Below are 23,966 nucleotides of genomic sequence, written 5' to 3'. Positions count from 1 at the left end.
TTTCAGCAAATTCAAGGCCAGCGTGGTGCACATAGTAAGTCTAAGCTGGCCAGAGCTACACAGCAAGATCCTATCTCCACACACACACACACACACACACACACACACACACACACACACACACAAAACAACGACAACAAAAGTACAGCTTTATTCCCTGCCTCACAATTTAAACAGCAGTGGGTCATGGACTTTCTCTCCCAGATTCTGGCATCTTGGCTGGCACTGCCTAACATTAATACCCTCTGACCACTGCACAGGGACACAAGTGCTAAGATTACTGGAGACTGGGCCAATGATGCTAAAAGGCTGTAGAGGTATTTTTGCCATGAGTTCATGACAGGATTGCTTCAATTAAGAAAGAAAATTGCTGGAGCTTGAGAGATGCCTAAGTGGTTAAAGGGTTAAAGGTTAAAGGCACTTGCCTGCAAAGCCTGATGGCCCAGATCTGATTCACCAATATCTACATAAAGGCAAATGCACAAAGTGCTGCATGCATCTGGAGTTTGTCTGCTGAAGAAGGAGGTCTTGGTGTGCTCTCTCTCTCTCTCCCTCTCTCTCTCTCTCTCTGTCTACTTGCTTATTTCTCTCTCTCTCTCAAATAATTAAATAAATAAAATATTTTACATATTTTTAAGAGAGACAGAAAGAGGCAGATAGAGAAAGAGAGAGACAGAATGGGTGCACCAGGACCTCTAGCCACAACAAACGAACCCAAGACACATGCGCCACCTTGTGCATCTGGCTTACATGGGGCCTGCGGAATTGATCCTGGGTCATTTGGCTTTGCAGGCAAATGCCTTAGCCGCTAAACCATCTCTCCAGCCTAATATATTTTTTTATTTGGTTCACTAAGAGTTCCCTTTGCTAAATTCTGGTTAATCAAGGTGCTTGTGTGTTTGATGTCCATTGCCTTTCTGCCATGTCTTCCCCTTGGTCTAAGCACGGACAGCCCTGGGACGATGTTCCCCAAAGTCCACTGGTCATACTCCTGAGCCGCCCATCCTTCAGATGATGTTCACAATCGCTGTTGGCTTCTTCTTAGCCATCTTGGGCCTGAGGTTGCCTTTCCGGTTGAGCCCTAGGATCTCCCCTTTCTTGGTTGGCCTGTAAAAATCTCTCGAAGATTCAGCCTGTTCGTGGATGGCCTTGGTAAGCTGCATGCCAGTTCTGTCATCCTTGGCTTTCTTCAAGTGGCATCTTCCCTTCGGGTGGAAATGGGTTTTGAGCTCAGGGTGGTTACACACAGAATGTGGGTGCCCTCGGCTTCTACAGAGGTTGGGCAAGGGTGGAGGGGAGATAAATAGAAGAAAAAGGAAGCTTTGTGAAACCCTAAAAGAAGAACTGCTCTCACTACAGCCACTTCTGTGTCCCACCATGGTGATATTGCTCTCACTGAGATAAATTATACAGCATGGAATTTAACTTCTAGAAAGTTCCAGTGGCCTCCAAGAAACAATCATGTGAAACTAAATTCCCAGGGAGATAAAACTGAGGCACAAGACATTGAAATGACCACCCAGAATAACAGGCAGAGATGTAGACCAGAATCCACATGTCTTAACTCTGACTACTAGGGGACTCAGAAAAAATATTATAAATATATTTTAAAGTGTATTGTTTATATAAATAGCACATATACTGAATTAATATTGCAGAGCGACTGTACCTGTCCTATACCCAATAAGAGAACATAAGTGATCCTATGGAAACACTACACTAGTCACTATCACAGTCCCAAATAATAAGGATGCATCAACATTTGACAAGTAAGTACTAGGCAGGTAATTTTCACCTAAGCCTTTAAAATGCACTTAATGTTAAGAGCTGTGTAAAATGCAAATGGGAACTATACAATGGAAACACAGTCCAATGGCCTGAATTTAAAAGATAGATACTTACAGGCACCTGGGTTTTCTGTTTGAAGAGAGGTCTGTCAGCTGACGGAAAACAAATGAGAGAAAATATTAGCTCACTCGAAGGCTTTTTATGGTTCCATTTATTTATTTTTATTTTTTTTAAATGTTAGTTTTATTTATTTACTTGACAGAGAAAGAGGGAGAGAGAGACAGAGAGCGAATGGGCATACCAGTACTTCCAGCCACTGCAAACGAACTCCAGACATATGTGCCCCTGTGCACCTGGCTAACGTGGGTCCCAGGGAATGGAACTGGGTCCTTTGGCTTTACAGGCAAATGGCAAACGCCTTAACCACTAAGCCATCTCTCCAGCCCTGTTTTGTTTTGCTAGGATCTCACTCTAGTCCAGGCTGTCCTTGAACTCATAGCAATCCTCCTGCCTCTGCCTCTGGAGTGCTGGTCTTTGTTTAGTTGCTGGAAATGCCAGACCAGCTTCTGGATTCTCCTGATTCTGCCTCTCGATACCACAGCATGCTGAGGCTACAGACGCCTGCACCACCCGTGTGCCTCTTTTCTGTGGAGCAAGTGCTCTTGGCCCCTGTGTTTCAGCTTTGTTTACCCAGGGAGTCTCTGTGGGAAGCTGCTTTCAGTCTCCAAGAAAGTTCTATCACCAAATCCCCACACTTTAAAAAGTCAAAGTGCTTCTCATGAGATGGATGTTTGAAAAATACATGTATTCTTAAATATTTTATGTTTATTTTTATTTGAGAGAGAGAGAGAGAGAGAGAATGGGCACACCAGGGCCTCCGGCCACTGCACACGAACTCCAGGCTCCTGTCACCTTGGGCGTGCAGCTGGCCGAGGTGGGACCTGGAGAACCAAATGTGGTCCTTAGGCTTTGCAGGCAAGCACCATAACTGCTAAGCCGTCTCTCTGGCCTGAAAATAGATGACTTTAGGAACAGGAACAGTGTGCCATTATTTCTCAAGAGTGATCAGAATGTATTTGCAGCTTAATTTCCTATGGCTGTGACTGGTCACAAAGTATCAGCAAAGAGGAAACTGGCATAACTTGTTGATTGCCTAAACTACATCATTTCTAAAATGAAAGTGTATGAAGGCCAGCTCCACAAACGTCCCAGAGGCCATCTGTCACCGAGGTTATCACTACTCCTAACAGTCCACGCAATGAGATAACTGCCTGCACTTTTGTGGCTGAGCTCAGAATGCCTTCATTTGCAGAATAAACTGACAATGATCACGCTGTGGCCCAGATGTCACCGTTCAGCTTACAAGGAAGCCCAGCAGTGTCCCAGGCTTCAGTTCCTGACCTCCTGCCTGCCACTGTCATCAGGACACAGTCATGCCACGTCCACTGACACACAGACCCAAAAAGAGAGCTACAAAGAAAATGCGGACAAAGGGCCACCTTGGTACTCGCACTGGTGTATCCGGACACAGTCCGTATCAGTGGGGGAGGGTCTCAGGACCCTGAGGGTACCCAGATCTGTGGATGCTCAAGTCCCTTACTTAAAATAGCCTAGTATTTACATAGAGCCTGTGCGCACCCCTCCACCTATGCTTATGACCTCTACAAATCATTTGTAATTCCTAATGAAATACAAATGCTGTATAAATAATTGTTTCAGACCTAAGAAAATATGTATGCATATTTAGTGCCTACTTCACTCCCCCTCCCCACTGCAAGCTATTTTCTATCCACATTTGGCTGGATTTGTGGACATGGAATCCACAGATACAAAAGATCGACCGGACTTCTCAGTTATATACATGATATTTCAGGCCGCTGTAGGCCTGCGGAAATGGCCACCTCGCTGTTTTCTAAGCTTGTGTACATGACAGTGCTGTGTGCTCATTTGTTGAGACCAAGGCCCTGGGTTCTCTCCCTCACCCACTAACCCTAAGCCCCCAGCTGGCCTGGCACCGCAGAGCACAGCCTCCACCGTCACTTCTCTCCTCTTCTTCTACTGCCCCCCAGATGCCACCATCTCACCTCACATCATAACAGCCTCCAATCCATCTCTCTTTCTGGCACCCACCAGTCCTGGAAGCCTTCCCATGGTTTCACTGTGTGCTGGAACCAGATCCAAACTCCTTGTGTGACCTGCAACTCTCTGGTATTACTTCCTTCCATTCACCCTTGCCAAGGTTGTTCCTTCTTAAGCCTCGGCACCGTCCGCTCACTGCCTAGAATGTTCTACTTCCACAGTTCCTTGGAGCTGTATCTGCCGGCTATCCAGGTCATGGTGCAAAGGAGCCTCCTGGGCATCCTCGCTTTTCCTGCGCCTCACCCTGAAGCTGAGCCCCTCTCTGAACACCTCGAGCGCATGTTCTCTCTCCTGCAGTCCACCACGGGAGACTGGCTTCCTTTACTCGCGAGCTGACTGGATGGTCCTCCTCAAGCCGGGGAGGACCACATTTGCCTTGCTTAGGGCCGATTCCCCGGCACCTATTAAGTGCTGTGCTGTGCCCTCAAGAAGTTCGTGTTAAACGAGTTACTGCTACTCCTAAATGAACAACCTGCCGGAAGTAAACAAAACCCTTAAAATGAGATCATCCGAGCTGCGCCGGGGCCTTCGGTCTGCGCAGCTCTGCCAGTGACTTTGGCAGATGGGATGGAGGTCACTTTGTGTCTAAGTCGACAGCGTTTTCAGAGCATAAAGATAAAATATCTGTGTAAGCATACTGTATTTTTAGAAACCAGCCGGGTGAAAAAGAACACAAATGCTCAAGGGAATCAGAGAAAGATGCAGATGCCAAAACACTGTTCAAGGAAAGGCTGGATGTGAGGGCAAGGAGAGTTTTCCACATCACGGAAGAACACGATGCTTGAAGCCACCTCCGAAAGAGGCAACTGATCAATTTGGGAACGTGCAGTGTTTTTCTGGAGGAGTTCTAGGGGAAAGAGGGAAGAGGAGAGAATAAGGGAGGAGGACGTAAGCAACATAAAGAGAGCCACATTGATTTTGCAGCGCAGTCTACACATGGAGCAGGCCAGCACAAGGCTGGGGCAGCTTTCCTGACGGTCCTGGAAGGGTTGTCGGGGGTGTCAGCAGAAGGGGACAGGAAGAAGGGGAGTCCTGGAGAATGTCAGCTTCTCCAGGAGTCACAATGGTCAGGAGCTCAGATGGGAGAAGAAAGGCTTGGCTCGGGGATATTCTTATCCTGCTTGTCCATGGGCTGAGAAAGTTTGTCTTCCTGACTTTGCACCCTTTGGGAAAATGAAGTGGTTGGATCCAGTGCTTTCTAAGATCTTTGGGCCCCTTTTATAATTACTTATGAATATTACTATTAATAACACCATATAATCAGCATCACCTTATTTTCACATTTCAAATCTAAAATTAAAATGCAGCACTGACATTTTCAGCAGGTAGGTTAGTAAGTTGCCAGAACCAAGATATGTATGGGATCTTCATATAGTAAACCGAGGAGAATGGGATCCTCATATACTAAGTCAAGGAGAATCATATATGGGACCCTCATGTACTAAGTTAAGGGGAATCATATATGGGACCCTCATGTACTAAGTCAAGGGGAATCATATATGGGATCCTCTTACTAAACCAAGGGGAATCATATATGGAACCTCATACACTAAGATGAGGAGAATCATCAGGAGAAAGCCGTGGAGCATTAGAAGCAATACAGGGAGGCGTGTATCTAGGACATAGCCCGCTTCCAGGCACCTGGTGACAGCCACACGGTGACAGAGGCACCACCCCAGTCTTCCAGCGACCCCGGGATACAGCTCCCTGCTCCTCTGTTCTCAACCCACCCCACCACACGCAGGGCCCCCTCGGCTGTTGGTTGGACAGGGGACTCACCACATGCTCACGGATGTCGTGGCTGAGGCCGGAGGCCTGCTGACGCTGATAATACTCCAGCTGCTTTTCTGCCAACTCTACCCGTTGCAAGAGATTTTCAATAAAGTCCTGCAGTCGGGCTTTGCCTTGAACCTCCTTCTCAGCCGCTGCTTCCAGGAAATGGTTGAATGTTACGACTTCTCTGCGAGGAGAAGATGTCAGAACACAAAGTGGAGATGTGACACCAGAATTCATTCACGAACACCCTCCGATGGGCTCCAGGTAGGGCAGCAAGGCGATGACAAGACGGGGAAGGTTACCATGCAGGGGATTACACATGATTACATTTTAGTAGAGGAAGTCACTATAAATATAAAAGCGAAAGTGTGGGTTAGAGAGATGGCTTAGCAGTTAATGCACTTGCCTGCAAAGCCTAAGGACCCACATTCGACTCTCCGGGTCCCACATAAGCCTGATGTGCAAAAGTGAGGCAAGCACAAGGTCGCACATGCCCACTAGGTGGTGCAAGTGCCTGGCGTTAGATTGCAGTGGCTAGGGCCCTGGTGTGCCAATTATGTCTCTCTCATAAAGAAATTACAAAAGAAAGCATACACCAGAATACGATGAGGCTGACGGAACTGGGACTGGGAGCAAGAGGCCATCCTGACAAGCAAGGGAGGGTCAGGCCAGAGTTCAGGCAGCAATGGCAAGACCAGCCGTTTGCATGAGGGTGCCTGGAGGAATCAACCACACAGACAGTGAAAAGGGCAGAGCAGGGACACGCAGGCCGGGCTGACCAGCATGGGGCGTGTCACAGGTCACTGAGGTTCCAGACGGCATTGCCGTGCAACGGGACCAGTGTGTGCTTTTAGACCAGTTTTGACTAGATTGTCTTTTATTATTATTATTTTTGATTTTAGACAGGGACGGAGAGAGAGAGAGGAGAGAGAATTGGCACGCTAGGACCTCAACCACTATAAATCAAACTCCAGACACTTGCGTCACCTAGTGGGCATGTGTGACATTACGCTTGCCTCACATGCACCTGGCTTATGTGGGATCTGGAGAGTCAAACACGGGTGGTCTTTAGGCTTCACAGGCGAGCGCCTCTCTCTCCAGCCCTTGACTACATTTTCTTAACAGAGTGCCAGACTCTTGTATGACGTTTTGGGTCTGGCTTTACATGGATGGCTCGGGAATTGAACCCCAGGTCTAAGGGTTTGTAAGTAAGTACCTTCAATAACCGAGCCCATTTCCCTGGCCCACTGACTTAGATTTTCAAAGTCTGGCTTTGGGGTGTTAAGTCCTCGGAAGAGGCAGGTCTGGAGGCCAGTGGCCTCTTCACTTACTACCTGTGCTGACTAAGAAACCACGAGCGTCCTCCCAGTTAGCCCTTTAGCAAGTCTTCGTCCCTACTGGGGTGAAGGAATTCTGTCATTCCTTCACCTGTTGGCTACAGCCATGTCCTTAATGTAGCTTCAAATGACTCTCAACCTGAAAAAATAGCCTCTCCTTGCCTTGACCACATGACGGTCGAGATGCTAGAGGCTGTGATCAAACCCCAACTGCTTCTTTCAGCAGAAATTAACGAACTCTACTTGTTCTATGTCTAACTTCAGCCAGTTGTTTCAAACAGCAAATTAAAGTAACCATTGTTCCCCTTCTCAACCTCCACGTGGTTTTAACCGTCGCCAGGTAAGTCGCAGTTGCGTACAGGATCACTGCAAAACGCTGTTAGTGGCTTGCAGGTTCTTCACTGAGGGTGACTCATCAGTGTCTTTTCTTTCCCAAAGGCATCATGTCACACTTGGTCCTAATGAAGCGTGACAGGCATGTCCCCATAGCAGTGGCTACACATCTACTATGTGGAAAACAGACACACATCCCTGTCGAGTCTTACAAAGCATAAATTTACAAAAACAGAAAACCGACTAGCTCTTACAATGATTCACTCACGGAAACACTCCACGTGCCTGCTCCCTGTCCTGTCCAGGATCAAACGCAAACCCAATTCCTACAGAACCTCAGCATCTTTCAGTAGCCAAGAAATACTCACATAAGAGAAAGAAGAGTCCTTATGAGAAAAAGTTTTCTTTCATCAAGTTTTGAGTTCACTTCCAGATGTTTCCCTATGAGCCCTAGATAGAAGACATGCACTTTCCAAGGCCAGAGACACAAGCCAGTTTTCAACATCTACTGTTACTTGCTTTATGTCAGCCACAAACCTTGGCAGCAGGAGAGCTGTGGATTGATCCACACACTACCCCAGGCCTTCCGTGCATCCCAGCTTGGGTTTAGCTCCAATGGATGGAACATCGTCCCGGCTGAAAAGCCACAGGAAATATGGACCAAGAAAACGGATCCATGTCCTGTTTCTAACATTAAGACTTCAATTCATTTGGGCTCAAGTCCAGGGAAGGGATTTCCTGGGTAGTATTTAGGACAACTGAATCATAAAATAACCTTCAAATTGGACTTACAGGAAAAGGAACAAAAGGCTTGCCATTTTTTTTCAGTCCATCTGGTTGATCATATCTTCTATATTTATTTGATTATACAGATTTTTCACATTTATTGTGGGAACTACAAAAACTGATCTGCAAGTGGATTCAACAGGTCAGAGGCTGGTCAAACTGGGAAGGGGTTTGTTTCTGTGTTCCCAACCCCACACTCACTATAGTGTTTGAAAAATACCCAATAGGCATTTTTATAACTAAATGCTATTTATTTGAGAAAGTGGCAGATACAGAGAGGCTGAGTAAGTATGGGTACAACAGGGCCTCCTGCCAACAAACTTTAGTTGCATGCACCACTTTGTGCATCTGGGTTTATGTGGGTACTGGGGAATCAAACCTGGGCCATCCGACTTTGTAAGCAAGTGCTTTTAACTGCTGAGCCATCTCTCCAACCCTGTAATTAATATTTATGTAAGATAAGAAAGATGCCAAACTCAATTAAATTCTCACCCACCCGAGGTAACCGCCATCAATATCCTGGTGTTTTTTCCAGTGTTTTTTTTCTCCTGTGTGTATACCTGTTACTCCTCTCAGACTCTCTGACTACAGTCTAGCAATTGAGAAGACAGAAAAAAGTGACAGCTTTATCTCATAGGATTCATATCGCAAAAGCAAGAGAATAAATCCAAATATAACCCCACCTGTCACCATGACTGCATTTTAAAATCATTTAATGCTTTGTTGTGGATTACATACAAAGCTTTTTAAGCTGATATTAATATTTCCAAATGATTGTGGAGTGTTACGCCACATTCTAGGAGAATCTTTTCTAATGTCCGTCATCCAATGATCCTGAGCCTGAAGCTGAGAAGTTAATAACCTTTATATTTTCAACCTATCTGCCACTAATGCTAACCTAATTTCAGTATGTGAAATGTCAACCAAGACAAAGAAAGACCCTTAAGATTCCACGTTTTAGCATGACTTTGCTCTATGAGGCATGTTAAATACATGAGGCGCGTTGCCTCCTCTTGTGCTAAGATTGTGATGAAAGCAATTGTGACTCACTGTGACCTAGTGGGCCTGTGCCTTTTTTTCCACTTCCTGTTAAATGGGAGGAGCTATCTACAGAACCACCTGTTTGTTTCCCCCTAAGGGATCTGGGGATTGTCTGAATGGGAAAGAAAGAGGTTTAGGCACCTTGCATTTAAAACCTAATTACTAATTACACTCCAAACAATGAAACATCCAGGAGAGGGGCAGACTGATCAGTCTGAGAGAAGAACGCGTTCGTTGACAGGGTACTGTTGGCTTCCACAGTACAATCAATAGTTTAAGAAATTATGGGCTGGAGAGATGGCTTAGTGGTTAAGCGCTTGCCTGTGAAGCCTAAGGACCCCGGTTCGAGGCTCGGTTCCCCAGGTCCTACGTTAGCCAGATGCACAAGGGGGCGCACGCATCTGGAGTTCGTTTGCAGAGGCTGGAGGCCCTGGCACGCCCATTCTCTCTCTCTCCCTCTATCTGTCTTTCTGTCTGTGTCTGTCGCTCTCAAATAAATAAATAAATAAATAATTTAAAAAAAAAGAAAAAAAAATTGTTAAAAAAAAAGAAACTACGGGAAACTCACTGTCATCTGCAAAGGAGATGAAAATACCCCTCCTCATTCCTATTATGCATCGTGTGAAATATACTTTTTCTCATCTATTTACACAAAGCAATATGTTTGTACCAGCTGAATGTAGAAATACTAAATTCTAGCTGCCCTATGAAGCCAGATGTTAAAGTATTTATAAAACTTTTTTTTACACACACACAAATTATTCCATTTTTTTATCAACATACAAAGAATTGGGTTTCATTATTGTGTTTTTCAGACAAAACTTGTCTTTGCATACAACTTTTAAAACAATGCGGTCAGACTTGGTGACTCATGCCTATAATCCCAGCTTGGGAGGCTAAGAGAGGAGAATCACTGTGAGCTGGAGGCCAGACTGAGCGACAGGGCGGGTTTCAGAGCAGCCGGGGGTACAGTGAGACCCCAACGACAACAAAACCGCGACTTGGCTGGGGGACATGGTTCAGTGGCTAGGCCATGACCCGCGCGTGGGTCCCCAGAACTGAGGAAACTCCGTATGTGGCAGTGTCCCAGGGGAGCCCCCGTATTCCTCCAGCGAGATAGCAGAATCTCTGGGAGCTCCCAGGCCAGCTTCAATCAGGGTGAACGCAAGGACTGACACACCCGAGGCTGTCCCCAACCCTCCGCACACACGTGTGCACCTGCGCTCACACACACGGACGTACAAAAAGACCAAAACAAAACTCGTAACTCTTCTTACGAAACTGATTTTTAGGAAAATAGCTTTCTAGGTGTTTTCATACAATGTCACTTAGGTGGATACGCAGTGACCGTGGGGTGCTGCGGGGTGGGGAGGCAGCGGTTGAGAGGAGCAGGTCACAAGGTTGCGCAGCTGAGCCCGATGAGGATGAGTGGGAGCGGGAGGAAGATGAGGCTGTCACACAACAGCGCGGCGCTGTGGCGTCAGGCCGGGACCCGCCACCCACAGCACCGTGTGAAGCGCAGACACCCTCAGTGAGACTCAACAAGGTGTGGCGGAAATTCTCCTGTACGGCTTCCAGGCCACTTCCTTCCTGGCTTTTGACATATCATTTATTGAAAGCAAGAAGAGTTAAATATTACTAAATCCAAGACGATGAAAAATATGCCTATTTAAAGCAATATTTGAAAAAAATGCCACAACAGTGCAAGAAACTGACAATAAAATTCGCTATTATAGCAACGATTTTCAGCCCTAGAATTCTGACAGTGCGCAGAAAACCAAGCATGCAAGAAAAAGACCTTCCTGTGTAGACAAAACTTTAGTTAGAAAAAAAAAGTCCTTGCTCCTTCAGGAGCTCCTGTACGCGCAGGATAACTATAACCTGGGAAACATGTTTTATGTCTTACAGATGGAAGCCCTGGATCACTTCTGAGATGAGGTAAAGACAGGCTGCGTTAGGAAAGTCAGAACCACGCTGTCATTTACTTGTGAAGCGCACACCTAACTGCTCTTTCAGAAACTGACAGGAGCGCCCACGCGTGCCCGGGGCTCTCACTGCAACTTACACACGCTGGGCTGCGCGTTGTTACCGGGGGTCAACGGCGACCCTCTCTGTGTTAGTTACCACCACTACTGTCAACCATTTCTGAGGCCTGAGGAGTTCAATCACAACACCCACAAAATGCTGGGCACCGTGCCACAGGCCTCTCATCCCATTGCTAGAGAGGTGGAGGCAGGAAGCTGTCCGAGGGAGCGCCGGCTAGCTAGTATGGCCACCGGGTGAGCTGGGGTTACAGGGGGGCCCTGTTTCAGAACCATAACGTGACAGCGGCTGGGGAAGATACTAAAGTGCCCACTTCACATACCGTGTGCATTCACACACACTCACACCTCACACACTGTGTACACACTCACACACCCCACACACTGTGTGCACTCACACACACCCACACAAACATACCGTGTACACTCACAAACACGCATACCACACACACCATGTACACTCACATACATGCATACCACACCCACTGTGTACACTCACAACATGCACACCACACACATCATGGACACTCACAAACACGCACTCCACACACCGTATACACTCACAACATGCATACCACACACACCACGTACACTCACAAACACACACTCCACACACCATGTACACTCACAAACACGCACACCACACACACTGTGTACACTCACAACATGCACACCACACACACCGTGTACTCACAAACACGCACTCCACACACACTGTGTACACTCACACACACACTGTGTACACTCACATACATGCACACCACACACACCTACACATGGAAAAGTATCTTCTGCATGTGTGCCTTCTTACTCTGTAACATGCTATTTCCTCTACCTGGGTCTCTCCCCTTGCCCCCCTCATCACCACTCTCTTTTAAAAATATGTTCTTTAGCTGGACGTGGTGGTGCACGCCTCTAATCCCAGCACTTGGCAGGCAGAGGTAGGAGGATCACCGTGAGTTTGAGGCCAGCCTGAGACTACATAGTGAATTCCAGGTGAGCCTGGTCTAGAGTGAGACCCTACCTGGAAAAAAAAATCTATATATCTATATATCTATATCTAGGTATAGATATAGATATATAGATATATATGTCATTTATTGATTTATGTACTTGCAAGCAGAGAGGGAGAGAGAGACAAATAGTGAGAATGGGAACACTAGGGCCACAGCCGTTGCAAATGACCTCTGAACGCATGAGTCACTTTGTGCACCTGGCTTCACATGGGTACTGGGGAATCATACTCAAGTCGTTAGGCTTTGTAGGCAAGTGATTTAAACATTGAGCCATCTCTCCAGCCGTAGTCCTCTTCTTTTAAAATTTATTTGAGAGACACAGAGAGGCAAATAGAGATAGGGAATGGGCATGCCAGGGTCTCTAGCCAGTACAAACGAACTTCAGGTCCATGCGCCCCCTTGTGCATCTGGCTTATGAAGGTAGTGGGGAATTGAGCCTGGGTCCTTAGGCTTCACAGGCAAGCGCCTTAACCACTGAGCAACCTCTCCAGTCCCCTAGTCCCCACTCAATGATCCCTCTAACCTCAGGCTCTCCCATGAGGAACCACTGCTAGACACCCCAGCCCCAAGTGGGCTGTGTTCTCCCACTAACCCTTTACCTCTTGTGGCGCACACCACAGGAGACTGTTCATGCCATTTTTCACGTTTGATCATAAATTCTATGAGTTAGGGGACCCTGTCTGTAGCTCCCAGAGTTCAGATGATGACAAAGAGCCTACCTACGGCGCCCCCTGCAGGGGAGGGGCGGGATGGAACCTACGGCGCCCCCTGCAGGGGAGGGGCGGGAGGGAACCTACGGCGCCCCCTGCAGGGGAGGGGCGGGATGGAACCTACGGCGCCCCCTGCAGGGGAGGGGCGGGAGGGAACCTATGGCGCCCCCTGCAGGGGAGGGGCGGGATGGGACCTACGGCGCCTCTTACAGGGTATGAAGGGCCGGGTCTACAGTGGACGCCTCTCTTCGACTTTTTTTTTTTTTTTTTGGTTTTTCGAGGTAGGGTCTCACTCTAGTCCAGGCTGACCTGGAATTCACTCTGTAGTCTCAGGGCGGCCTCGAACTCGTGGTGATCTTCCTACGTCTGCCTCCCGAGTGCTGGGATTAAAGGCGTGTGCCACCACGCCTGGCTTACTCTTCGACTCTTGAAAAACATATCGCTGTCTTCTCCTCCCGTAGGTGGAATTCTACCAAGTTATTCAAATTTAATTTTACATTACTGATTCATGAACTTTTCAGAGCTATGAGAAATGATAAAAATACCTCGCGCTAAAAATAGCATAACTATTGATCACACACAGCACCTCAGATATGCTGTAATGTGGACCACAAGCCACATCCTGAAGCAAGAGGCCCCCTCCCCACCCCAGGCACCTAACTGTGAACTTAGGAAGTCAGTCAGTTCCAGTATTCCCTGGGGGACCACCCACACGTGCCCCAATGTGCACCAGACCATCTGCAGGCTGGCTTCATTTCTGCTTTTGTGAGCCCTTTGCGCACCCCCTTCCCCGTGTGTGTGTGTGTGTGTGTGTGTGTGTGTACACATGTGATAGTCAGATACAAGCTTGGGGTGTCGATCTTTACCTGCTACCTTGTTTGAGATAGTGTCTTGGTTTTTGCTTTCCTCTGCACTAGCTGCACGACTGTCCTGGCTCTGCCTTCCCAGTGCTGTAGGCAGGCTGGGATGAGAGGTGTGTGAGCCACTGTACCTGGCTGCCCGTGCACGCTGGCGACCTGATGCTCAGACTTGCATAGCAAGCACTTTTAAGCACCGAGCTTTCTCCTCAACGCTTCTCCTTTGTGTTGCTTTTTGTATTTTATTTATTTATTTTTATTTATCTGACAGACAGAAAATCAAAGAGAGAGAGAGGAGGGAAGGAGGGGGAGAATGGGTGTGCCAGGGCCTCCAGCTACTGCAAAAGAACTCCAGATCCATGCACCACCTTGTGTATCTGGCTTATGTGGGTACTGGGGAATCGAACCTGGGTCCTTAGGCTCCACAGGCAAGTGTCTTAACTGCTAAGCCACTTACTCAGTCCTATTTTTTTGCTTTTTGAATGAACCAATATGTTCCTAATAATATTTTTCTTAACACCTCTAATAAGACAATTAAGTTGTTCTTATTGGCTATAAGTATATCAGCGCTTCATGCTAAGTCCTCAGGGAGTGTGAGGAAAAGAGGATAAAGAAACAGAAAATCTTCCAAGGTTTCCATGTTTTACCACATGCTGCCTCTATGAAAACATGTTTGACATGTGGCTTAGTCTGTATCAGTTTGTAAGTCTGCATAGAACAGAGCCCAGGTGTAGAAATACAGAAACCATGTGGGGCAGGGGCACAGACCTCTCTCTGCCCCACGGCCCCGGGCTTCTCACACAGCGTCTCTTGGCCCACTTCAGTCCAAGCTGGGAACCAGTTCCAGGGTGTCTATCCGTTATACTCTTGGTCATCCAAACATGGGAATGGCTTCAGGACACAGCAAAAGGGTTCACAAAGCCAGTGGCTAAGCGAATCTTGTCTTTTCAAGGCCAACGTTCCAGTGTAGCTCTGGATGGTACCCTGAATGACAGCGCCCACTCAGGCCGTCCCCGTGTGTCCCTTCTGTCCTGCCCTCTTGATCGGTTGGTGTCATTTCTGCTCTGGTCTCTAAGCTACAGCAATGCACTAACTTCACCTTGATGGCCAGGGTATGATCAGACCCCAGTGAAGAGGCTGTGGGCACATACGTGTCTCCTGGCTGGCCAAGTGATGGACGGAGGTTCTATCTGCTTACGCCCACAAAGCGGAAGGCAGACACTAGAGGTGGAATCAGGGGCCCACCTCCATCAGCGGATGCGAGCCGTGACACATGCCCCACCCTGCATGGGCAAAGCCATCTAGAGAGGCAAGCTGAAAGCCCTTGCTGGAAGCTAAAAGCTCTGAGCTAGGAGTTCTGGGAGCTGTACTTCCCAATCGTGCATAGGATGCCGCGGCGATGCTGCTTCCAACAGCCCAGTGCCAGCTGACATCTTCTTCAGTTTCATCAGAAAAAACAAATGATGTCACCTCACTGTAGCAGCACTCTGAAAATAGCAAAGAAGCAAGCCTACTCCAAAATGGGCCATGCTCAGGATTACATAAGTCTGGAGGCTTTGGGCAAATACCACGTTTTTGGAAGTCTAGCAAGGACACAGGGAACGGGAAAAGCGCTCGGCGGGGAGACGGAAACTGGGTTTCAGGCTCAGCTTTGCTACCAAACCTGTCCCAGGGTGAGTCACTCCCCAGCACCGGCCCTTAGTTCTGATCTGTGAGGGGAGCATGCCACCGTGAAGGAGACAAAGGGAACCTTCTGGTTTTAAAACCACCTATGACATGGTCTACCCAGGGAGGGGCCTTCATGGCCGTCCATCCTTTTATTGTGCCTTCTATGTCACTGTCCCGTGCCTACCATGGCCAATGCTCCCCTTCCTCAGTCCACTCACAGTGGCCTCTCTGCTGCAGGAGGAGCAGACCGTTCCTTCAGGTTTTGTGGCCTTGACGTCAGCTACGCTTCAGCCAGGCGCGGTGGCTCCCCCTTGTCATGGCAGCGTGGGGGAGGACGGCCTCACGAGCACGAAGAGCTGAGCTACCCATGCAAAACCACCCATGTGGCGGCACCCGTCTGTAATCCCGCTGTTAAAAAGGTAGGACTGGGCAGACCAGCTCGGCACTTAGAGGGACTTGCTTGCATAGCCTACTGGCCCAGGTTCAATTCCCCAGTACAAATGTATAGCCAGGTGCTCCAAGTGGTGCAAGATTTTGGAGACTGCAGTGGCATACAGGCCCTGGCATGCCCATGCTTGTCTGTCGCAAATAAATAAGCAAATAAGTAAAAATAAAGGCAGGACAGGTAGATTCCTTGTGCACTTCAGCTACTAGTCTAAGCAGAACAGGAGAGGCCCTGTCCCAAAAAGAGGTAGATGGTGTCCCCGAGGAGCGACACCTGAGGCTGTTGTCTGGCCTACACACACACACACACACACACACACACACGCCAAAAAAAATCAATTACATTTTTAAAAAAGGAAAAAAAGCCCTTACTCTGCATTGGCACATAGCACATTCATGAGTATTCTTCTTCCTTCAAAAAGCTTATGCCCAGGCTGGAGAGATGGCTTAGTGGCTAAGGCACTTGCCTGCAAAACCTAACGACCTAGGTTCGATTCCTCAGGACCCATGTAAGCCAGATGGACGAACATCTGGAGTTCATTTACAGTAGTTGGAGGTCCTGGCATGCCCATTCTATCTGTCTCTTCCCCCTCTCAAATAAATAAAATATTTAATTAATAAATTAAGTAACCTAAAAAAGCATGTTCCCATCACGGGAAAATGCAGATGAGGAATTCATGTCCCCAGAGACCCCCAGCACCATGCTGGGCACATCACAGGTGGCCCAGCAGCACTTTCCAAACTTACTGGCCGAAGACAATGTAGTACATTTGGAATTACTGCTATCATCCTCAATTTCTCCACATTCCTAGAGCCCAACTGAGCAACCCTGTTTTCTGGTTATAGATCCCTTGCTGCAAAGTGGCCTGGGTTGATTTACCTGATTAGGGCCAGTGCTACCCGACAGCTCTGACACCTCGTCAATAAATAAACGCAGCCCTCGGCAGGGCTCTTAAAGTTACCCCGACCACAAGCAGCATCTTTCTTGGATTTGCAAGCCAGACCCCTCTGGAAGGGGTGTGAGATGCCGGCGCAAGGCAGTTTCGATTCATACAAGCGTCTGTAACTCCCCTGAGCTAAGCTGATACACTGCGGGCTGTCCTTGGAGCAGACGCAGCCCGGCAGCCCTTGCCTTCCTGGGTCGCTGTTGTGGTTTTGAGACAGCCTCTTGCTCTGTGTTCAGGCTGGCCTGAAAGTTACGGTGCCACCCAGACTCTGGCTCCAAACTCCCAGGAGCATTCTTGTCTCAGCTGCCTGCGAGCTGGGACGGCAGATGTGCGTCACCACGCTGGACTATCCCGACTGTGCCTCATTTCAGTTTGGGATGTGTGGGCACGTGTGACTGTTCGTATGTCCGTGGCTGCTTGTGTGTGCATGTGCACACATGTATGTGGAGGTCAGAGCACACTTCGGTGCCCTTCAGGGACACTGTCCTCCTCTGTTTTAGACAGGTCTTTTTTAGACATTGGTCTCAAGCTGCCAACGAGGCTGGATCTGCTGCCTAGTGAACCCCAGGGGTCCTCCTGTCTCCCATATTCCCAGTGCTGGCATGACAGGTGAGCCACCGTGAGGATCAAACCCAGGTCCTCGTGCTGGAAAGACCTTTAACGTTCAGGGGACATCAGTATGTGTGCGTGAAACGACACCTGCAGGTCTCACCAAACCCACTATCTATCTGTGCTCTAAAGGTTCCCTGGCTTAGTGAGACAGTCACAGCCTATCTTCACAAGCGCCCCTCAAGCTTGGAGAATTTATATAGAGGCAAATGGCAGAGAACACACCTTCCGGCCCAACGAGGCTTCCTATGTGAGTAAAGGTGCCTCTCTGGGAAGCGCAGTCCTCAGAGGGGACAGTAAAGGGAAAGGCCAGAGCCAGGCAGGTCCAGGCACATCAACTGGGTGCCATGGGTCTGTAACTAACTGCTGGCTGTGTGCCCCATTCAGACGGCAGGGGCAGGGCAGGCCACAGACAACAGACACGGAGGGCGCTGTCCCCGTCACTCTCCTACAAGAGACCTAGTGTCCTTCTGGAAACAAGCCTCTTACAGTCCTATTTCTTACACAGAGAGGGCCTCCCACGGGCTTAAATGCAGACGCTGGCCACATGGCCACAAATGAAGGCTGAAGAAAAATGAGGACTTTATCTTCTGTCTAAGAGTTTAAGGTGATTTGATTGTATTTTTATTCCAAGTAGTTTTTCTTTATTAAACAAATGTTGCTGTTTTCCCCGCTAAGCCCAAAGTGACACACACATACACACACAAAATCAACTTGTGTCAGGGGCATAGCTCAGTGATAATGTGTGTGCCAAGCATCCAACTTCCAGCACTAAAAATAATAAATAAATAGTTTGTAACTCACAAACGATGAGCACAGACGCACGGTGATATAAGCTGAGGCACTGTGTTGAATATCAGGGACACAGAATAGAATGATGTGTTCATCAACAGCAGCCGGCTTAAAATCAACCACGTGTCCATGCCCCGGAATACCAGCCCCAGAGGAGCCACGTGACTCCACGTTTACTGTACAAACAACGCCTGCGACGTACGTGAGCACAGGGGTCAGGTGTGTCATAGTTCCATGCGGAGAAACAGAAACTGAGTTTACATGACATGTCTATGGGGGTTGGGGGGCATTTACTACACGGTGACGCATCCTCTCGACGGGACACATCCAGTTCTGCCTCACGACGCCTTTCGTTTTACAGGTCTGTCTGTGGTTTCCACTGGTTGAAAAAGCGACAACTTTGACTTGACCACCACACATTGTCATTACTGATCTGTGGATGCACCACTTTTATTTAATTAGTAACTGGTCCTCCGCCATGCCAAGCAGGAGTGAATCCCGGACAAGGACCTCTAGTGACGCGACCCCGCCTTCCCACCGCCTTGGTGCCCACATTCCACGTAGTCACTACCCCAAACTCCACCGTCACTACTCCTTACGCCATCAGCAAACACAACGTAGGAAATGAGTGAAATGATTTGGTGACTGTTTTACATTTGCTGCTCTTGAATTATACCATAATATCACCAGTTTGTATAGGCTCCTCTCTGTACACAGAGAAGATCCCACCTACCATTCTCCCAGCATGGCATGCTATGTCTCCTTGATGGCCATGACTGGTCAAAACACCATCTTCCCACCAGAGCACACCAGAAGCCAAACAACGCACTCAGTGGAGATCACTCCCTCTCAGCTGAGAGAAACTCAGGAGCCATTCAAGCCATGCTAACTGTGAAATTTAAGAAATGTCTAGAATGAACAACAACAACAACAAAAAACTCCAGGCATCCCTTTCAGGTAGAATGCAAACATTTAACAAGAGCAAGTCAATATCTCCTTCATATACAGGGTTTCTCATGAATCTCAGTTACTTACATCAGAAGGGTCAACAGAAAAAAGCGCCAGGGGACAAGAAGAGGCCGCTCTTTCCTTGACATCACTCAAACCACCTGGAAGCCCACCTTCCAGGACGGCTTAGTCTGTCGACTTTTATAACCTCTGCCCATGAATTCTGAGCCTCCATGTAAATGAAAAAAACAACATTTGGCATTTGAGGATCATCTTGAAGTGTCACGTATGTTTTTCTAGCTGGTGTGACGACCACAGTAAGCTGCCAGTGGCTCAGGTTTATTCCAGTACCATGCGTCATTTTACAGAAAAAAAGATCTCAACTTTAATTACAGAAGGGCAGCTCTATCAGAATTTTTTCCCTCTGAGTTTCCTAAAATGTCTCCTACTCCCAAATATAAATTATAATTAAATGGATTTTCAATTTTTTTTTTTTGAGGCAGAGTCTCACTCTTGCCAAGGCTGTCCTCAAGCTCATGGTGATCTTCCCACTTTAGCCTCCTGGGTGCTGGGATTATGGGCGTGTGGCACTACGCCTGGCTGGATTTTTAACTGATTGGCATTTCCTGAATATGGGAAAGGTAATCGGGAAGGGCAGACAAGCCAAAGCTCTTTGCCTCCTGTCATACTTGAGCAGGACACCATCTCCTGTTCTTGGCGGCATAACTGTTCCCAACCCACACTCCCGTTCCTGATGCTGGGAACGAATGCCACCTCGAGTGGGCGGTGACCCTTCTGAAAGTGCTGTCTGCCCTCTGCTCCCGGGTTGCCGCGCACCATACCCAAGCGCGGTCACCACCGCCAGAGCCCCACGCTCCTAGCACAGGTGCAGCCCAGACCCCCGCCAGCACACTGCCACCCCGGAACACGCTGCCACCAGGAGGGCGACGCCCCCGGGGCTGCGGGGCACCACTTACTCCTCCTTCCTGAGCAGCTCCTCCTCCGACTGGGTCAGGCGCTGCCGCAGCGCCGCGATCATCTCCACGGCCACGGCCACCTGCCTGCTCAGGGCCCGCTCTCTCCTCTGCACCTCCTGCTTCCTCTGCGTGAGCTGCACGAAGGCCGCCCGGACCTCCAGGAGCTCGGTGGTCTTCTGAGCCAGCTCTCGGGTGAGCTTGTCGATCCTCTTCTCAATGGTCCGGTCCACGGCCTCCACCACGCGCTGCAGCTTGTCCCTGACCTGCGCCTCCAAGGCAGCCTTGGTGTCCGCGGTGGCCAGGCCGGGGCTGGCCCGGGCCCCGTCCAGCGAGTCGGCGCGGATGTCCACGGCCGCGTAGGCCTGCACGAAGGACACGGGCCTCTCGGCCACCACCTCGAGGGGCTTCGGGGCCCGGCCCGGCCCGCGGGAGACGCTGTACAGGTTCACGTAGCTCGGCTTCTGCCTCTGGCCGCGCTGGCCCTGCGCCTTGCCCCGCTTGGGGCCCGAGCAGCCGCCGGGCTCCGCGTCCCGGGGGGACGGAAGGAGGCTGCATTTGGTCAGGAGGGTTCTTTCTCCATAGCTGTGACTGAACTCCAGATGCGCCCTCAAGGACGACAGGCTTCGAAACCGGGTGTGGTCCCCACACCTGGGGCAGCGGAAGGGCAGGCACAGGGCAGCATGCTCCAAGGACTCTCGCCAGGGGACTCCGCTTTCCTCAAAAGCTTTCTGTTGCATCACTGAAGGTCCTGTGTAGGAGACGAAGGGGACAGGTTACTTACTGTCTGCTAAAAAAGGAGCTACTGAAATGACCCGTACCTCTCTAGAAGGGCCTTGCTGTCTGCTTGTCCATACTTAGATCTGTGAGCATTACCATGCGGGAGCATGGGCAGACGGCTGAGGCTGAGGGTGCTGGCTTGTAAAGCCTACAGGCCTGGGCTCAGCTCCCCAGCCAGGGGCAAAAAGCGGCACAAGCATTTGGCAGCAAGAGAACCTGGTATGCACCCCTGGTATGTGCACGCAAATAAATAAACTTGTTTAAAAAAATCACCATATATGTATGTATGTATGTATATAGCTGCTCTTGGCCTCTCCTTCTATCCCTGTGGCCTTTTCCCCCTGGTTCTCCGCCACCCAACAGTCACTTCTGTTTTCAATGGCACATGTATTCAATTACCCTCTCTTTCCCTCCATACCACTTCCTTTAAGATCTTTTTCTCTTCTCCTGAGCTCTTTGCCAGTTTCATGATCTGCACTGACACCCACACACACAACCCCGGACACAAACACACACACTTTAAAACCACCAGGCACATGTGGTGGTGTACACCTTTAATCCTAGCACTTGGAAGGCCGAGGCAGGGGGGTCACTGTGAGTTTGAGGCCAGCCTGGGCTACTGAGTAAGTTCCAGGCCAGTCTAGACTTTAGTGAGACCCTGCCTCAGAAAAAAAAAAAAAAAATTACAAAAATCTGAAATTCAGCATCTGCATCTGAGAGAAAACACATGATAGCTGTCTTTCTGAGCCTAGTTCACTTCACTTAACATTATAGTTTCTGGGTCCATCAATTTTCCTACAAATGCTACTATTTAGTTTTCCTTTAGTGCTGAATCAAATGCTGTGAATAACCAGGATTTCTTGATACGTTCTTCTGTTGATGGGCACCTGTGCTGGCTTCATTCCTTAGCTACTGTGAGTACTGGCCATAAGCACGTGGGAAAGCACCTCTGGGCAGGAGCCAGGCCCCCTGAGCAGACCCCGAGGTGGAAGAGCTGGGTCATACAGCAGACACAGTTTCCACTTTCTGAGAAACGCCAACACTGATTTCCATCATGACCGCACTCATTTAGGCTTTTTGGGTTTAAGCAAATACTGTATATGATACTAAATACTGATTTTTATGTTAAACTTAAAACCTACAGCCTGTATGCCAAATCTAGCCAGTGTCATTCATTTCCACGTCATCTACTGTGGCCTGGGCACCACGGCAGACCACTGCAGCGGGATACCTAAGAGCTCAAGCCTGCAAAAGCAAGAATATTCATTACTCGGCCCTTACAGCAAAGCTTCCCAGCCCCTGCGTACTATGTCCTAGGGGACACAAAGACATAGGAAACTCACATAATTGTCACAACCGGTCCTAAGAGTGCATGCTCTGCCATCTTTTCTCACCTTTACCATCTCTAACCACCCATGGTGCTATAGAATAAGCACACCATTCAGCTAAAGAAGTTTCAACCTCAGAACTTTGAATTGTATATTTTTCTCTAGTTACCGGTGTGACAACAGAAAGTGCTCTCATAACAATAACGGTCCCACTCTGGCACTCTATTGGTATCTGGACAGCAAACATGTCATGCGTATCACTGGACATAAGCAGGGTCATGGCCGGACGTTCTGGATGGGTCTGGCTTTCCTCTGATCTCATTTTAGCACGAATGTCTGAGATGGCCAGCGTTTTAAAGAGTTAGCCATCAGCCTAAGTCCCCTAATAACAGAAAGTTCTTGTATACTTGCACGAATTTATTCTTTGCCTTAGCAACAGATGATGGTTACCACCCAAGTCTGCAAGAGCACAAATTCATCTCTTCAAGGAACGGTTTCTGCCTGAGCTGAGCGAGGGAAGTCCCGGGCCACGGGGGGGGGGGGGGGGTCCAGAGCGGGTCTCGGCGCGGAAAGTCTCTTTAGAGCACCCCCAACCCCTCAGAGGTTAGATGCGAACGGTCCCAGTCCGCAGGTGAGCACGGCTTCCAGGCTCATACACCTCTGCTTCCCGTGACAGGGGAACCCCACGCGGTGCGGAGCTGGGATTTTTACCCACTGGTTTTCTGGGTGAAGGATACAATTCCAGGTCCAGCCCGGGGCTGCAGGCGGCGGCCAGAGGGGAAGAGTCAGCGTTGGGGGGCCATCTGGGGGTGAGAAAATGGGAAACCGCGCACTGGGCGGCGCACAGCCTTCTGGGGCCCAGAGGACATCCCCGGGCTCAGGGTTGCGGGGGGCTCCGGTCCCGGGTCCCGGGAGAGCCGACCTCCCGCGCCCCCGCCCGCGCCCCGCGGAGGCCAGCGTGGGGGTTCGCGCGCGCGTGCGGAGTCGGGCGGCTGTCCCCCTGCGCGCGGGGCTGCGGGGTCGCGGACCCCCGCCCCGGGCTGGGACGCCCCAACTCCAGCGCGTCCCCTCCGCCCGGTCCGAGGGCGTGGGTCCCCCCGCCCCCCGGACACTTACCCGGACTTGTTGCTGCTGCTGTTGGTGATGATGATGGTGACGGTGGTGACGGCGACGGTGGCGATGCGGGCGCCGCGCGGTTTTCAGCAGAGCCGTAAATCAGGCCGAGCCGGGCCCGCTCCCGCCCTGCGCCCCGGCGGGTGAGCGGCGTCCAGGGCGGAGCACGGCGCGGGGCCGGCAGCGGGACGCGGGAGGCGGGAGGCGGCGCCCCGGGGACGCGCGAGGCTGTCACCGCCGCGCCCGCCCCGGCGCCACCGGCCCTGCGCGGCCCCGCTGGCCGGAGACCCCAGGCCTCCCCGGCCGGCCGAAGGCGCGATGCTGGCTGGAGGGAGGCTGGAGGGTCCCCGGTGAGGGGAGGGAGGAGCTTGCCAGCCGTGCCAGCCTTGCCCGCCCGCGCTTCCTGCAGGCCCTGGCAAGCGCTTTGCAGTGATGGGGAGACCCGGAAAGGGTAAGAGACGGTGAAGCAAGCGGGGAGGACTATCTCCCTAAAAAAGAAGGGGGGAAAAAAAGCCGCCAGCAGGAAGGCGCAACTCTT

At 49.8% G+C, this 23,966-nt stretch overlaps 1 protein-coding gene across 5 annotated transcripts; it reads right to left on the bottom strand.

The window, feature by feature from the left end:
- Positions 1-733: 733 nt before the first annotated feature.
- Znf365 (zinc finger protein 365) lies at positions 734-23,557 on the bottom strand. 5 transcript variants are annotated; one of them, XM_045137110.1, is made up of 7 exons: positions 23,432-23,557; positions 23,027-23,118; positions 22,130-22,232; positions 20,211-20,958; positions 5,707-5,887; positions 1,903-1,940; positions 734-1,269 (listed from the first exon to the last, which is right to left on the bottom strand). In XM_045137110.1, the coding sequence occupies exons 4-7, from the start codon at positions 20,945-20,947 to the stop codon at positions 1,008-1,010; spliced, it is 1,218 nt and encodes a 405-aa protein (XP_044993045.1). In that variant the 5' UTR covers positions 20,948-20,958; positions 22,130-22,232; positions 23,027-23,118; positions 23,432-23,557; the 3' UTR covers positions 734-1,007. The 5 variants fall into 5 exon arrangements, with proteins under 5 accessions (XP_044993045.1, XP_044993043.1, XP_044993046.1 ...); XM_045137108.1 differs by having other exon boundaries at positions 23,031-23,118; XM_045137111.1 differs by lacking the exon at positions 22,130-22,232.
- Positions 23,558-23,966: the final 409 nt, after the last annotated feature.

This window comes from Jaculus jaculus, chromosome 18, assembly GCF_020740685.1.
Source record: "Jaculus jaculus isolate mJacJac1 chromosome 18, mJacJac1.mat.Y.cur, whole genome shotgun sequence".
Classification (NCBI taxonomy): Eukaryota; Metazoa; Chordata; class Mammalia; order Rodentia; family Dipodidae; genus Jaculus; species Jaculus jaculus.
Note: the sequence above shows the minus strand (reverse complement) of the source record. Positions and strands in the feature narration are given on the sequence as shown.